General features: G+C 37.1%; 1 protein-coding gene across 1 annotated transcript; it reads left to right on the top strand.

The window, feature by feature from the left end:
- Window positions 1–7,360: 7,360 nt before the first annotated feature.
- Window positions 7,361–11,221, top strand: LOC127456362 (extracellular calcium-sensing receptor-like). The gene is made up of 6 exons (XM_051724809.1): window positions 7,361–7,666; window positions 7,922–8,210; window positions 8,300–9,055; window positions 9,157–9,384; window positions 10,024–10,147; window positions 10,308–11,221. Exons 1-6 carry the CDS (start codon window positions 7,458–7,460, stop codon window positions 11,219–11,221), a joined length of 2,520 nt encoding a protein of 839 aa, XP_051580769.1. The 5' UTR covers window positions 7,361–7,457.
- The last annotated feature ends 5,079 nt before the right edge of the window (window positions 11,222–16,300 follow it).

Genomic DNA, 16,300 nt, shown 5'->3' on the forward strand with positions numbered 1-16,300 from the left:
TAAAATGATAGGGAGACCAAAGCACAATGGATGTTTTCCCTATAGCCTATAGTACTAACCCTGTTGTCAAGTGATGGAGACATTAGGTGCTTTCACACATACAGCTATGGATATAAATTTGGGTATACTGTAGTTCACCCAAAAATAACTATTCTGTCATAATTTGTCACCATTATGTTGTTCCAAATAAGTGACTTTCTATCATCCGTGGAACACAAAATGATTTGTTATTCAGAATGTTAGCCTCAGTTACCATTCACTTTCATTGCATCTTTTTTTCCATATAATGAAAGTAAATCGTGACTGAGAAAAAACATTTAAACATCTAAACATTCTTTTGTGTTCCATGGAAAAAAGAAAGTCATGGTTTTGAACAACATGTGGGTGAGTAAGGTTGCATCTAGACTTGGTCTGATTGCTTGGTCCCAGCCTGAGTTTGTTTCCTCCCTCCTCTCTCTGGCCCTGCAGATTTCTGTTCACATTGTATTATTTGGGTCCAAACGTGGCATGATTGAGATCACATGACCAGTACCCCAGACCACACATGGTGTAAAATGAGTCATCTACTATTGGCCTATGCCACATATTTAAATGTGCAATTAAATATTTTTAAAATGACGGTAATAAAGTCTCCAATAGAATTGCCTTTAACAAATCTCTAACACAACATAAAAATTTAGCCTCTATTACACCACCCTCAATCTGGTCTTAACCATGATCTTTGCCACTGAAAAAATTAACAGCAAAAGAAGCTTACTCCTAAAAAAATAAGTTGAATTCCAAATTTTAGGTAGCTGTTCAACAACAGCTTCTTTGAGGTCAGCAATGAATTTGATGAAGGGTCAGATTTGATAGCAGAACAAACCTCATAATATTATGATTTTTTTATTTTATTATTATTTTATATTCTGCAGAACGTATGATTGAAGTCAAATTAAGACTAAAGTATGTGTGTCTGCAAGAAAGTGTATTTCATTTGAAGACATAGGAATACTTTTTACTTTTTCTTATTAACCAGCATGTCACTTAATGGCTCTGGTAAAGGCCAGCAATTTGTTTTTCACTGTTTACATCTTTTAGGCCTTTGTTTGTGATCAGGGGTCTTGGGGCTCAAGCAAAAGGGACAGAAGTAGAAAAACAGCCTCAGGATTGTAACACTGAATTGACACAGCAACCTGAAAAAACAGACTGACACAAAAGGCTCTAGTGACATGTACTTTCCTGGGAGCACATTTGATAGATGTCTCCAAAAACACTAATAAAACAAAAAACTTTAATTAAAGCACAGCCTGAAGGTTCACCATGTTTCTGTCAAAGGGGTGAAATTGTACTTAACAACAAAGGCAATGAACAAAAGCACATGATGTAACTGACTGTAACGTTATATGTACTTATTTAATTGTTTTGTTGTTTTGTTTTCTGTGAAATATCACAAGTATGATTTACACATATCAGGCCTGAATGAGATGTGTATATAACATATTTAAAGTAATAATTTTAATAGTCTACCAATAAGTGTAAATACAATTTAAAGAACAAGGGTACAAATTTAAGAGTTTCATTAGTTAGCAGGCATATCATAGAACCAGAAATCTTACCTAAATGGGTCAACTACTATATATAATGCCAGTGTGGTTTTAAAGTGTTTATTTTATTTATTATTATTTTTTTTTTAAAGCGATTAGGAAAAAACTGTTTTTTTAATTTGTAGAAAAGAATTCACAAAAAAATAAATAAATAAAAATAATAAAAATAAAATTACAAATTAAAATAAATATTCTAATTTAAGAGGGTTTTGAACAAGATGTTTGAAACCAACATAAAACAAATAAATATAATTTAAAAAATAAAAAATGTAATAATAATAAAAAAAAACTGCTAGAGAAAACACATTTGTGTAATTGGACATTTGACTCAACATATTCACTGAAATTTAGCCCTTGCGACAACTTTCCCATGTGACAGCAAGCCCTGATCTCCCCTAAATACAATACTGTGCAAAAGTTTTAGGCACTTAAGATGTTTCACAAAAACATTTGTCTTACGATGGTTATTAATATCTTCAGCTTTAGTGTGTCAAAAGGAAATATAAATTTTAGACTCCCAAACATTCCTTTTGCAAATAAATTAGAAGAACAGGGAGCCCTGTAACAGATGACATGGCCCCCACAAAGCCCCCCACTGCATTTTGAGTCAGTCTGGGATTACATGAAGAGACAGAAGCAATTGAGACAGTCTAAATAGAAATAGAGAACTGTGGATAATTCTCCAAAAAGCTTGGAACATCTTATCTGCCAACAACCAAGAAAAACTGTGTCTAGGTATACTTAGGAGAATTGGTGCTGTTTTGAAGGCGTTAATTGTTAAATAAAAACAATTTATAGCATTATTTTTTTATGCATATACGGGTTAGGAGCTTCAGTTAATGTTCACATCAACCATCAGAATGGGAACAAAATGTGATCTCAGTGATTTCGACCATAGCCTGATTTTTTTTTCAAGATGGGCTGGTTTGAGTATTTCTGTAACTGCTGCTCTCCTGGGATTTTCACGCACAGTAGTCTCTAGAGTTTACTCAGAATGGTGGCAAAAACAAAAAACATCCAGTGAGCGGTAGTTCTGCAGACAGAAATGCCTGGTTGATGAGAGAAGTCAAAGGATAATGGCCATACTGGTTCGAGCTGACAGAAAGGCTGCAGTAACTCAAATAAATACTCTGTGCAATTGTAGTGAGCATGAATAACTTCTCAGAATGCCCAACATATCAAACCTTGAGACAAATGGGCTACAACAGTTGAAGACCAGGTCAGGTTCCACTTCTTTCAGCCAAGAACAGAAATCTGAGGCTACAGTGGGCACAGGCTCACCAAAACTGGAAAGTTAAAGACTGGAAAAATATAGCCTGGTCTGATAAATCTCGATTTCTATCAGAAAAGACAGTGGATGATTGGAATTATTATGAATGTAGAGAAACGTAAAATATTTGGCGTAAGCCCCATCCTACATTTCAGTGCTGAGACAGCTGCTTGAACAGTCCTGCCGGAGGCGATTACCCCCGCTCAGGATGGGACCTAAACAGAGGAGATGGGGTGGAGGGGGGTGAAAACAACTGAAGTATGTGAACAATAGAGACAGGTGTGTAGGCTTATAAAGCGGAGGCTGTATTGGGATTGGATGAAATGCCTGATTTAATGAAAGAGTAAGGATCCAGAATCTTCCTGCTAGAACTACCACTTACGCTTCCATTTCTGTCAGAAAAGGCACTGGATGATTGGAATTATTGTGAATGTAGAGAAACTTAATCTTGCTTGAACCGTCAGATCCTGCTGGATGCGATGACGGCAGGGGAGCAGAGCTTGGAGAACCCAGTTCAATGCCCTGTTGGTTCAGTACTGGTGTTTTTACCAGAACTGTATGGGGCCAGGGTTGCCCTGACGACATTTAAAGTTTATGTTGCCACTATTTCGGCTGAACACGCACATGTGAGCGTTGTGTCAGTGGGCAGACATTTTCTTGTCTGACACGGCTCCTCAATGGGCATCACTTCAGTACCATGAGTGAATAAACTGGTGTGATTCTATAGGGCTTTAGACCATTGTCACACCTGGAGGTTGTTCCCATGGCTTCAGCTACTTAGGCAGTATCTCGTTCCCCATTCAGGGAACTAGGGTTGGCTACATATGTATATTACAAAAATATGTTAATTTTGCCATTTTAGTTTGGAGAACAGAATTCACAAAAAAATATTCTAATTTAAGAGGGATTTCAACTATGTTTGAAGCCAAAAATACATTTGTATAATTGGACTTTCGACTTAAAACCTTTTATGTAGTTATTAAGATATAAGCTAGCCCTTGTGACAATTTCCCAATGTTACAACTAGCCTGGTCTACCCTATATATGAAATTTAACCTAATTTCTTGTTGAAAGAAACATTTTATATTCATTTGTCAAATACTCAGATACTGTACATAGAAGTACATACATTAGTTCTATACAGTACAAACAAACAAGCAACTAAGTGAGCAAGCATGCAAGTACATATAAATCAATCAGCCACAACATTAAAACCACCTGCCTAATATTGTGTAGGTCACCCTCGTGCCGCCAAAACAGCTCCAACCCGCATCTCAGAATAGCATTCTGAGATGGTATTCTTCTCACCACAATTGTAGACAGCGGTTATCTGAGTTACCGTAGACTTTGTCAATTCGAACCAGTCTGGCCATTCTCGGTTGACCTCTCTCATCAACAAGGCATTTCCGTCCACAGAACTGCAGCTCACTGGATGTTTTTTTGTTTTTGGCACCATTCGGAGTAAATTCTAGAAACTATTGTGTGTGAAAATCTCAGGAGATCAGCAGTTACAGAAATACTCAAACCAGCCCGTTTGGCACCAACAATCATGCCATGGTCCAAATCACTGAGATCACATTTTTTCCCATTCTGATGGTTTATGTGAATATTAACTGAAGCTCCTGACCCATATCTGCATGATTTTATGCACTGCATTGCTGCCACACAATTGGCTGATTAGATAATCGCATGGGTGATTGTTGGTGCCAGACAGGCTGGTTTGAGTATTTCTGTAACTGCTGATCTCCTGGGATTTTCAAGATATCCTCCAAAGGAGGATCAGTTATTTAATTCAATGGTTCAATTACTTTTTCCACAGCACTGTGCATGTTTAATGGGATGTTTTCAATAAATACATGAAAGGTTATAATTGTCATGGATCCTTCTGACCCACCTACCATTTTCACTCAACCCTCTCACTCTCCTGAGTACTGATCACCCACACCTGCCTCCAATCATTGCATCAATCAACCCCTCTATATAAACCTCACTCCCCTTCCATTCTGTGTCTGGTCTCAACTTTGTGTACAGACTCACTTACCTGTATCTCCAGCATTAAATGCCGTCACGGTTCCTCTCCTCCTCTCCAGTGACTCCAATGTCCATCTCCTCAATGCAAGCTTTGTTGTTGCAAACCCTCCACCTCAAAGAAAGTCACCATCTCTATCAGCATTAGTCTTCATGTAAACTATCACCACTGCAACCCAGCACTGTCATGTCATCACTTACCTGCTGTCTTTGTTTGTGTGTCAATAAATACCTGCTTGGGTTCAAACATCATCCTCAAGTCTGAGTATACATTACAATAATTGTTTGTGTGTTGTTAGCTTAAGCACATTGTGTTTGTCTATACTTGTGAGATCACATTTTATGACCAATTAATGCAAAAAAAAAAAAAAAAAACTAGCTAATTCCAAATGGTTTAAATGCTTTTGCGTGCGTACTGGGGGCCAGTAATGTACAGATTTTGCTTTAATTCACTAAAGTGGCATTCAACTGATCACAAAGTATTCAGAACATTACTGATGTAAAAAACAGCACCATCACTATTTGAAAAAAGTCCTTTGTTTATTTTATAAAATTTAGACAGGCCCCATTTCCAGCAGCCATCACTCCAACACCTTATCCTTGAGTAATCATGTTAAAATGCTAATTTGGTACTAGAAAATCACTTGTCATTAAATCAAACACAGCTGAAAGCTATTTGGTTTGTTAAATTAAGCTTAACATATCTTTGTGTTTGTTTTTGAGTTGCCGCAATAGACTGGCATGTCTCAAGGTCAATAATAGGTAAAAAATGGCAAAAAAGAAACAACTTTCTCTAGAAACTCATCAGTCATTGTTTTCAGGAATGAAGGCTATACAATACTGAAATTGTCAAAAACTGAAGATTTCATAAAAAGGTGTACACTACAGTCTTCGAAGACAAAGGACAACTGGCTCTAACAAGGACAGAAAGAGATGTGGAAGGCAAGATATACAAATAAACAAGAGGATAAGTACATCAGAGTCTCTAGTTTGAGAAATAGACACTACACATGTCCTCAGCTGACAGCTTCATTGAATTCTAACCGCTCAAAACCAGTTTCATGTACAACAGTATAGAGAAGACTCAGGGGTGCAGGCCTTATGGGAAGAATTGCAAAGAAAAAGCCACTTTTGAAACAGAAAAACAAAAAGAAAGGGTTAGAGTGGTCAAAGAAACACAGACATTGGACAACAGATAATTGGAAAAGAGTGTTATGGATCTTAACCCCATTGAGCTTTTGTGGGATCAGCTAGACTGTAAGGTGCGTGAGAAGTACCCGACAAGACAGCCACATCTATGGCAAGTGCTACAAGAAGCGTGGGGTGAAATGTCACCTGAGTATCTGGACAAATTGACAGCTGGAATACAAAGGGATCTGCAAAGCTGTCATTGCTGCATGTGGAGGATTTTTTGATGAGAACTCTATGAAGTAGTTTAAGTGAAAAACATGCAAATTGTAATAGTAATTTTTCACGTTATTAATGTCCTGACTATACATTGTGATCAGTTGAATGCCACTTTGGTGAATAAAAGTACCAATTTCTTTCCATAAGGGCAAAATCTGTACATCATTCCAAATTTTTGGCCCCCAGTGTATATAGAGGGTTGGGGAGTAACGGAATACATGTAAAGGGATTATGTATTTAAAATACAAAATATAAGTAACTGTATTTCACTACAGTTGCAATTTAAATCATTGGTAATTAGAATAGTTACATTCAAAAAGTATTTTGATTACTGAAGAGATTACTTTGCATTTTATTGTTATTTGTTTCAGATCCTTTCAGATGGAAAACATTTATACATATAAATGATGCGATCTAAAGTTAATTTGAACAGCAGTGAAACACTTTGATGCGTTACATTCATACAAGCAGACAGAGAAGTAAGTTTGAAGTAAGTTTGGATTTCTTTTTTTCTAGTAAGACCTTTGATATTAGGGCAAAAATCGTATTCTTGATAATTTTTTAAATTGTTTTCCTGTAAAAATATCTAAAAATCCTTAAAACAAAATCAATTTGATTGATCTTGTTTTAGAAACAACACTGCATAAGATATTTAGGTTTTTCAGGTAATGTATTTTTAACGTGTATTTTGAGTTTTTATTGTCAAAACAAGTGAAAAAATCTACCAGTGCTGAAGAAGTAATCCAAAGTATTTTGATTACGTTACTGACCTTGAGTAATCTAACGGAATACGTTACAAATTACATTTTACAGCATGTATTCTGTAATTTGTAGTGGAATACATTTCAAAAGTAACCCTTCCAACCCTGTGTGTATATACGTATATATATATATATATATGTAAACCAAATAAGCACAAAAATGAACAATCCAATATTCACAATTTTACAATTTTCTACTTTCTTATATATTGAGATTGAGAATATCAGACTGGAATAAATTAGCTTGAATGTATTCCACCGCTACTTGACCTGGCTGATGTCCTGCCCTATGAGGTCATTGACTACGTTCTGATTCATTCATCCATATTCATTTTGTCTATAAAAGTGCAAATAGTGTATCAGGTCAATAGCATTTGGCAGCCATAGTTGAGCTCAATCTTTGGGATGCTTTTCTGTCTTTACACACTGCTACTTTTCCATTTCCTTCATGCAAAGGCGGAAAAGACTCTTTGCAGAATGATGGGAGATCCGAAGTACCTGCTGCTGTCCAAGGATGGAGACGTAACTATTGGAGGAATTTTTGCAGTCCACAGCAAAAAAACAATACCTTCTTTTGAGTTTACACATAAACCTCAGCTTCTATCATGCTCCAGGTTTGTTACATTGGAAACTACATGAGAAACATTAGGGCAGACAATGTATTAAATACAAACATATTTTTAATGAAAATGTATTGCAATATATCAACAAATTAATTTTATAATAATAAACTAGAATTATATCTGGAATGTTATTGTGTCTCAAGTATGAACCATATGTGAATTTAAAAAGTTTAAATATCCTTATTTATATAATATTATATTTATAATTTAGTTGCTTTTCCGCCAACTGGTTTGATTTTTTCATAGTGTGACTCTGAGAGATTTTCGGATGGCACAGATTATGATCTTCGCCATTGACGAGATTAACAGAAGTGAAAGTTTTCTTCCAAATGTTTCTATTGGCTACAAAATTTATGATACCTGTGGTTCAAGACTGTCTTCAATGAGTGCAACTATGTCAATGATGAATGATCAGGACACTGCAACAGGGGACAGATGTAATGGACAGTCTCCTATACATGCTATCATAGGGGAAACAGAGTCTTCTGCTACAGTGATTCTGTCCAGAACTACAGGACCTTTTAAAATTCCAGTGGTAAGAGGCAATAAGTATACAATTAAACTTTGACACAATTAACATACTGCTGCTCTTATACATAATATTTCCCATGCTTTCTTTTTCAGACAAGTCACTCAGCCTCATGTGATTGTCTCAGTAATAGGAAAGATTACCCCTCTTTCTTCAGGACTGTTGCTAGTGATTACCACCAGGGCAGAGCGCTTGCATATATAGTCAAGCATTTAGGCTGGTCTTGGGTGGGAACTGTGCACAGTGACAATGACTATGGAAACAATGGAATGGCCATATTTCTGAAAACAGCCAAGAAAGAGGGCATTTGTGTAGAGTACTCTGCAAAATTTTACAGAACAGAGCCTGAAAAACTCCTAAAAGTGATTGACATAATGAAAAAAAGCACAGCAAAAGTGATTGTTGCATTTGTTTCACTTCTTGAGATGAGCTTACTAATTGAGCAGCTCAGTTTACAAAACATTACAGGCTTCCAAGTGATTGCAGTGGAGGGCTGGGTCGCTTCAAAGAGTTTGATCACTCCAAAAAGCTTACGTGTGCTTGGGGGGGCACTGGGGCTTGCAGTAAGAAAAATCAATATTGAAGGGTTTTCAGATTATGTTGTAAACACATTTTGGGATACAGATTTTCCATGCACAGAGGGAAATGGGAATTCTTCTCAATATGCATCAAGCTGCAAAAGATATCAGGATCTGCTCGTGCTTAAAAATTACAATAAAGATGTGCCTGAACAAAGGTATGCAAGCAATGTCTACAAAGCTGTGTATGCTATAGCTTTTGCTCTACACAGTCTACTCAAGTGCAATGAACAAGACGGTTGTGAAAAAGACCTGAAAATACAACCACAGCAGGTAAAAGAAAGGAAGAGAGCAAGGGGGTAAACTGTTTCTGTTTAAAAACTTTTCTGTTTAAAATTCCTAGTGATAATTATTCAAAACTGTCTTTTTACTAGGTTGTTGCGTCTTTGAAAAAAGTCAATTTCACAGTAAAGTTTGGAGATTATGTGTGGTTTGACAGCACTGGTGCTGCAGTAGCCCAGTATGAAGTCGTGAACTGGCAGCAGGACTCGAAAGGATCATTCCAGTTAAAACCAGTGGGTTCCTATGATGCCTCAAAGCCGCCTCACCAGCGCTTTGTGCTGAACACTGAAAACATAATTTGGGCTGGAGGACAGCTGGAGGTAAATGGCACTAACTTGTTTGTCCTAAAGTTTGTTTAAACTGGGGGAACAGAATGTAAAAAAAAAGAAAAAAAAAAAGAAAAAAAAAAGTAAACTTTTGTATTGTAAACACTTATACACGAAAAAAGAAAACATCTTATTATAACTTATCATAAAAACCCAAACAGTGCCCTCCTCCATTTTTCACCAACAGAAAATGTGGTTCCCCTCATCACACAGTTGGTTTAAAAAAAAAAAAAAAAAAAAAAAAAAAAAGGATTTGTGACATTAATCTATGAGTCAACTCTGATAATCATAAAAAAAAAAACACTGCATTAACTCCTGGTGGACAGAGATAATCATTCTCTCTTATAGGCTGACTGGCATTGTAAATTCAGAGCAAAAAAATGTCAAGTGACAATGCAGTTTGATCAAGCTTATAAACCAACAGCACAGGGCATTTCTGACTTTACAATTTCTATAATAACACTTTTAAAATATTGTTTTGTTCCTAAAAAATATTCCCAATTAACTAACTTACAGTAGCTCCAATTTTATGCTTCAAAGAACCAATTCTCTATTCTCAATAAAATGTAAAGATTTATCTTCGATCTTTGTCATTAAAAATAACTGTATGTATAATAATATTTTTCCATGTAGAAGCCAAGGTCTGTTTGCAGTGATAGTTGTCCACCAGGCACGAGAAAAGCTGCCCAGAAAGGAAGACCTTTCTGCTGTTATGACTGTATTCCATGTGCAGAAGGAGAGATCAGTAATGAGACAGGTAATCTTCAGCCCATTTCAAAGTTCCAAAGAAAATCGGTCAGTCTCTTTGTGTTCTACTTCTACTGTTCAAGATGCAGTTTCTTATCAAAGGAGTTCATAAATGAAATTATTTTCCTTTTTGTCCCTAACAAGTGATCATACTGTAACTTCCTTTCCAGATTCAAATAACTGCAAGCTGTGTCCAGAGGAATACTGGTCTAATGCTGAGAAAAATGAATGTGTGTTAAAGGCTGTAGAGTTTCTTTCATTCACAGAAGTTATGGGTATAGTGCTAGTTTTTTTCTCATTGTTTGGAGTGGGATTAACTGTGCTGGTGGCCTTCCTGTTTTACAGCAAGAAGGACACCCCCATAGTAAAAGCCAACAACTCAGAACTGAGCTTCTTGCTGCTCTTCTCACTGACTATGTGTTTTCTCTGTTCGCTTACTTTCATTGGTCGGCCCACTGAGTGGTCCTGTATGTTGCGTCACACAGCATTTGGGATCACATTTATCCTCTGTATCTCCTGTGTTCTGGGAAAAACTGTAGTGGTGTTAATGGCCTTCAAGGCTACACTTCCAGGAAACAATGTCATGAAATGGTTTGGGCCTGCACAACAGAGACTCAGTGTTCTTGCCTTTACACTTATACAGGTTCTTATCTGTGTGCTTTGGCTAACAATGTATCCTCCTTTTCCCTATGAAAATATGAAATACTATAAGGAAAAGATCATTCTTGAGTGCAGTCTGGGTACCTCTATAGGTTTCTGGGCTGTGCTGGGTTATATTGGCCTTCTGGCTCTGCTGTGCTTCATTCTGGCTTTTCTAGCTCGCACTCTGCCTGATAACTTCAATGAAGCCAAATTCATCACATTCAGTATGCTCATATTCTGTGCTGTTTGGATCACATTTATTCCAGCTTATGTCAGTTCCCCTGGAAAATTTACTGTATCTGTGGAGATATTTGCCATTTTAGCCTCAAGCTTTGGTTTACTATTCTGTATATTTGCCCCTAAATGTTATATCATCCTGTTTAATCCTGAACAAAATACAAAGCAACATCTTATGGGAAAGACATCATCTAAATCCTATTGAGAAATAAAACAACATGGCTAGATTATCATTGCAGTGGTTTGTATTTTTATTCAAAAGAAGAAAAAAGAAGAAAATATTACTGATTCATCAAATTCCCAAAATCATTTACATAAAAAAATTATTAAAACAACCCATCAACTTGTATACTAAACACAAGGTCATGCAGCTTTGTAAATTACATCAAATTATATACATTCAGAAAAAGAATGTTTTTTTAATTTTTTTTATTTTTTTATCTTGAGCACTGTGCACTATAAGACAAAGCGGCTGATGTCTCATTAACACAAGCGTTGCTTCTTCGACCCATTCAGACGCCTTTCTCTCATTAATAAAATACGAAGAACCATGTAAAACCGCCTTTCGTTACTTAACGTTTTACAGTGAATGGAAAGGAGTGGACTAACATTTAATTTCAGCACCAACAATGCATTTCAGCACCAAAGTATATGATCAAAAAAAATATAAATAATCACAATCCATATTAGACTATAAAAAAACAGATTGACTGTTAAACAGAGATCAGACATTGTTGGCAAACATAAACTGCACTGAAGTTGATGCAGTTAATTAGTTTTTATTACCAGAATACCGTACTTTCCCTTGGAGCTTGACCTTCGCTGTGAGTATGATGTCTATGAAGGTAAAATAGTGCCTAAAAGATTTGCATGTGCAGAGTGAGATTTGTGAATGTGTAAATCAAATTGCAAGCAAAATTTGTTTTGTGTGTGCACAGAACGTTTTGTAAAGGTGTAAATCAAGATGCAAGCATAGGGAAAACATTATTAGCCATACTTTAATGCTTTGCATAAGTGTAATTCATGTGTTTTGAATCTGTAATTTCATATTAACACAAAGTAAATGTGGTCTGTATTCTTCTAAGTTCCTTTTTTTATTTCGCGCTTACAATTTTGGCACTGTTTTTGCGCCTAAACGTGTCCAAAAACATTGCAAACCTGCAATCAGAAATGCAAGCAAAGAAAGGGTTTAAAGAACAACAAAATGGATTCACAGCATAGAATCAGTCTGTATGTGCAAAACAAACTACTGCATACATGTAAATAACTTGTGTTTGTGGCAAAAATATTTTCCAGAAATAATCCGATATACACTGTTCCATTTTCCCTTTTGTTGCGCTCACACTTTTGGTATAAATATGATTCTCAATCTGGTTTCAATAATTTTAATTACATTTTAATTAATTTGTATTATCATTGGGATGGCAAATGGGTGGATGGATGCATGTAACTTGATGGTATCATATAACTAATTCTAGAAAAGAAAATAATATTAGTAAACTCTATCTGTTCAGAGAGTTTTGTTTTATATGGCATACTTTATTAATTTATTTTCTAGTATCCAGCTAATTCCATCTATTCATCATAATGCCTTGTCAATGATAATTAAAAGTCAATATAATTAAAATAATGAACAGCAACAAGGAAGAAACATTTGAACACCAGATTGAGAATCATATTTATATCAATAAAAGGTGTCGGCTCAACTTCACTCTCACAACAAAAGAACGTGTATGTATTAATACTTAAGTTTAATATTTAAGAGAGGAGAGATACCCAGAGGAACAATGCTGAGCCTTATGAAGAAGCTGTCTGTCACATTGTTAAACCAATCAGGTCAGAGTAAACTGGTCAAGGAAAACCTCATTTGATTGGTTACTAGAAGCAGGTAAACCCGCCTTCCCCCTTGCGCTTGCAAAACTCTTTTCAGTGAGAAAATTGTGCCAAAAGTGTGAGCGCAACAAAAGGGAAAACGGAGCAGTGTATATCGGATTATTTTTGGAAAATATTTATGCCACAAACACAAGTCATTTACTATGTACAGTAGTTATTTTACACATACAGACTGATCCTATGTGGTGAATCCGTTTTGCTGTTCTTTAAACCCTTTCTTTGCTTGCATATCATTGATTGTAGGTTTGCAATGTTTTTGGCCATGTTTAGGTGAAAAAATTGTGCCAAAAGTGTGAATAAAAAAAAAAAAAAAGTCAGTCAGAAGAATACAGACCACATTTATTTTGTGTTAATATGAAATTGCAAATCCACAATACATGAATTACTTTTTAAGAAAGCATTAAAGTATTGCTACTATATTTTTCTTACACTTGCAACTTGATTTACACCTTTACAAAACCTTCTGTGTGCATGCAATTTATTTTTACGCTTGCAGTTTGATTTACGCTTTCACAAATCTTCTTCTGCACATGCAAATATTCCTATCATGCTTGTAACTTCATTTACACTTTTACAAATCTTATACTGCGCTTGCAAATCATTTAGGCACTATTTTACCTTCATATTATAATGTCTTAAGCAGCCACTGGACACAGCATACAGTGCATCCGGAAAGTATTCACAGCGCTTCACTTTTTCCACATTTTGTTATGTTACAGCCTTAATTCCAAAATGGATTAAATTCATTATTTTCCTCAAAATTCTACAAACAATACCCCAGAATGACAACGTGAAAGAAGTTTGAAATCTTTGCAAATTTATATATATATATATATATATATATATATATATATATATATAAAAAAAAGAAAATCACATGTACATAAGTATTCACAGCCTTTGCTCAATACTTTGTTGAAGCACCTTTGGCCCCAATTACAGCCGCAAGTCTTTTTGAGTATGATGCTACAAGCATGGCACACCTATTTTTGGGCAGTTTCTCCCATTCTTCTTTGCAGGACCTCTCAAGCTCCATCAGGTTGGATGGGGAGCGTCGGTGCACAGCCATTTTCAGATCTCTCCAGAGATGTTCAATCAGGTTCAAGTCTGGGCTCTGGCTGGGCCACTCAAGGACATTCACAGAGTTGTCCCAGAGCCACTCCTTTGTTATCCTGGCTGTGTGCTTGGGGTCGTTGTCCTGTTGGAAGATGAACCTTCGCCCCAGTCTGAGGTCCAGAGCACTCTGGAGCAGGTTTTCATCAAGGATGTCTCTGTACATTGCTGCATTCATCTTTCCCTCGATCCTGACTAGTCTCCCAGTTCCTGCTGCTGAAAAACATCCCCACAGCATGATGCTGCCACCACCATGCTTCACTGTAGGGATGGTATTGGCCAGGTAATGAGCGGTGCCTGGTTTCCTCCAGACATGACACTTGCCATTCAGGCCAAAGAGTTCAATCTTTGTTTCTCATGGTCTGAGAGTCCTTCAGGTGCCTTTTGGCAAACTCCAGGTGGGCTATCATGTGCCTTTTACTGAGGCTTCTGTCTGGCCACTCTACCATACAGGCCTGATTGGTGGAGTGCTGCAGAGATGGTTGTTCTTCTGGAAGGTTCTCCTCTCTCCACAGAGAAATGCTGGAGCTCTGTCAGAGTGACCATCGGGTTCTTGGTCACCTCCCTGACTAAGGCCCTTCTCCCCCGATCGCTCAGTTTGGCCAGGCGGCCAGCTCTAGGAAGAGTCCTGGTAGTTCCAAACTTCTTCCATTTACGGATGATGGAGGCCACTGTGCTCATTGGGACCTTCAATGCTGCAGAAATGTTTTTGTACCCTTCCTCAGATCTGTGCCTCGATACAATCCTGTCTCAGAGGTCTACAGACAATTCCTTGGACTTCATGGCTTGGTTTGTGCTCTGACATGCACTGTTAACTGTGGGACCTTATATAGACAGGTGTGTGCCTTTCCAAATCATGTCCAATCAACTGAATTTTCCACAGGTGGACTCCAATCAGGTTGTAGAAACATCTCAAGGATGATCAGTGGAAACAGGATGCACCTGAGCTCAATTTTGAGTGTCATGGCAAAGGCTGTGAATACTTATGTACATGTGATTTTTTTTTTTCATTTTTTATTTTTAATACATTTGCAAAAATTTCAAACAAACTTCTTTCACATTGTCATTATGGGGTATTGTTTGTAGAGTTTTGAGGAAAATAATGAATTTAATCCATTTTGGAATAAGGCTGTAACATAACAAAATGTGGAAAAAGTGAAGCACTGTGAATACTTTCAGGATGCACTGTATATAGCAGAACATATGTGACTCAACTGAACTTGGACTGACAAAATTTAGAATTTCTGCAAGAGACATTGGGCCTCATTCATTAAACTTTCATAAATTTATGAGTAAATTCAGAGTAATTTGCATGTAAAATGGACCTTCACAAAAACTTTCCTCCGGATTCACAAAAGCTTTGTACCCTCTAGATTTGTTAGTAAAATGTTTCTATGTTAGTGACTTCCAAACATTCATAAATAGGGGCCATGATGTGTGCACATTCATTCACAATTATCATAATCCACATCCATGAAAACGCCATACAAGGGAAGCGCAAGACACTTGTTGTGCCTCATGTATTCAGATAGAAGACAAAGGCAGGCCTAACACAGTCGTAAAACCTAACTCAGGCCCCCACATACCAGGTCATAAATTATACTGATAAAAATCACGCCAAAAATCAAACAAAGGGAGTCCAAAACAGACTACATATCCCATGAAGCCTTGCTCACTAAGGGATCGAACTCTCAACTTCTATTGGATGAGGCACACAACAGAACGTCCCTCAACCATGACATCATCAGGAGTAGAAATACCTCTGAAATGCTTCCAGGATTTGCTTCCAGCAACTTTGCTCGCCGTGTGTAGACGCAGCTCATCGCTGCTCTCAGGTGCAGCCTCGTGGCACAAGGCAGTAACGTCCAACTTGAAACTGTGGCCATACAATCTCCATCTCGCTGGATGAGTTGATATTACTCTGTGTTCAACCGAACACTCTAACGGATCCGAAGGAGACCGCCGAGCAATCCGCATCTTCATTTGTTTGCCTGCAGAAGTGAAGAGATAAAAGATTTCTCTTCCATCTTAAATCAAGTCGACATCGCTGATTTCTCCGCCAGCCGTACCGCCTGCTGACAGAGTGAGGAAACGGCCTCCCGTCATCACCCGAGCCGAGATCTGAGTTAAAGGATGGATGAACACACATTCTGCATCCTCATGCGATTCAAGTAAGAGGTTTACGTCGGGGCAGAAATAGAATATTATAGTGTGTTATTCTTGTGTACCAAGGTTTTTGCTTGTACAGTTTACGGACTGCCATGTCCGCTCATTATTA

The sequence above is a fragment of the Myxocyprinus asiaticus genome, chromosome 18 (assembly GCF_019703515.2).
Source record: "Myxocyprinus asiaticus isolate MX2 ecotype Aquarium Trade chromosome 18, UBuf_Myxa_2, whole genome shotgun sequence".
NCBI lineage: Eukaryota > Metazoa > Chordata > Actinopteri > Cypriniformes > Catostomidae > Myxocyprinus > Myxocyprinus asiaticus.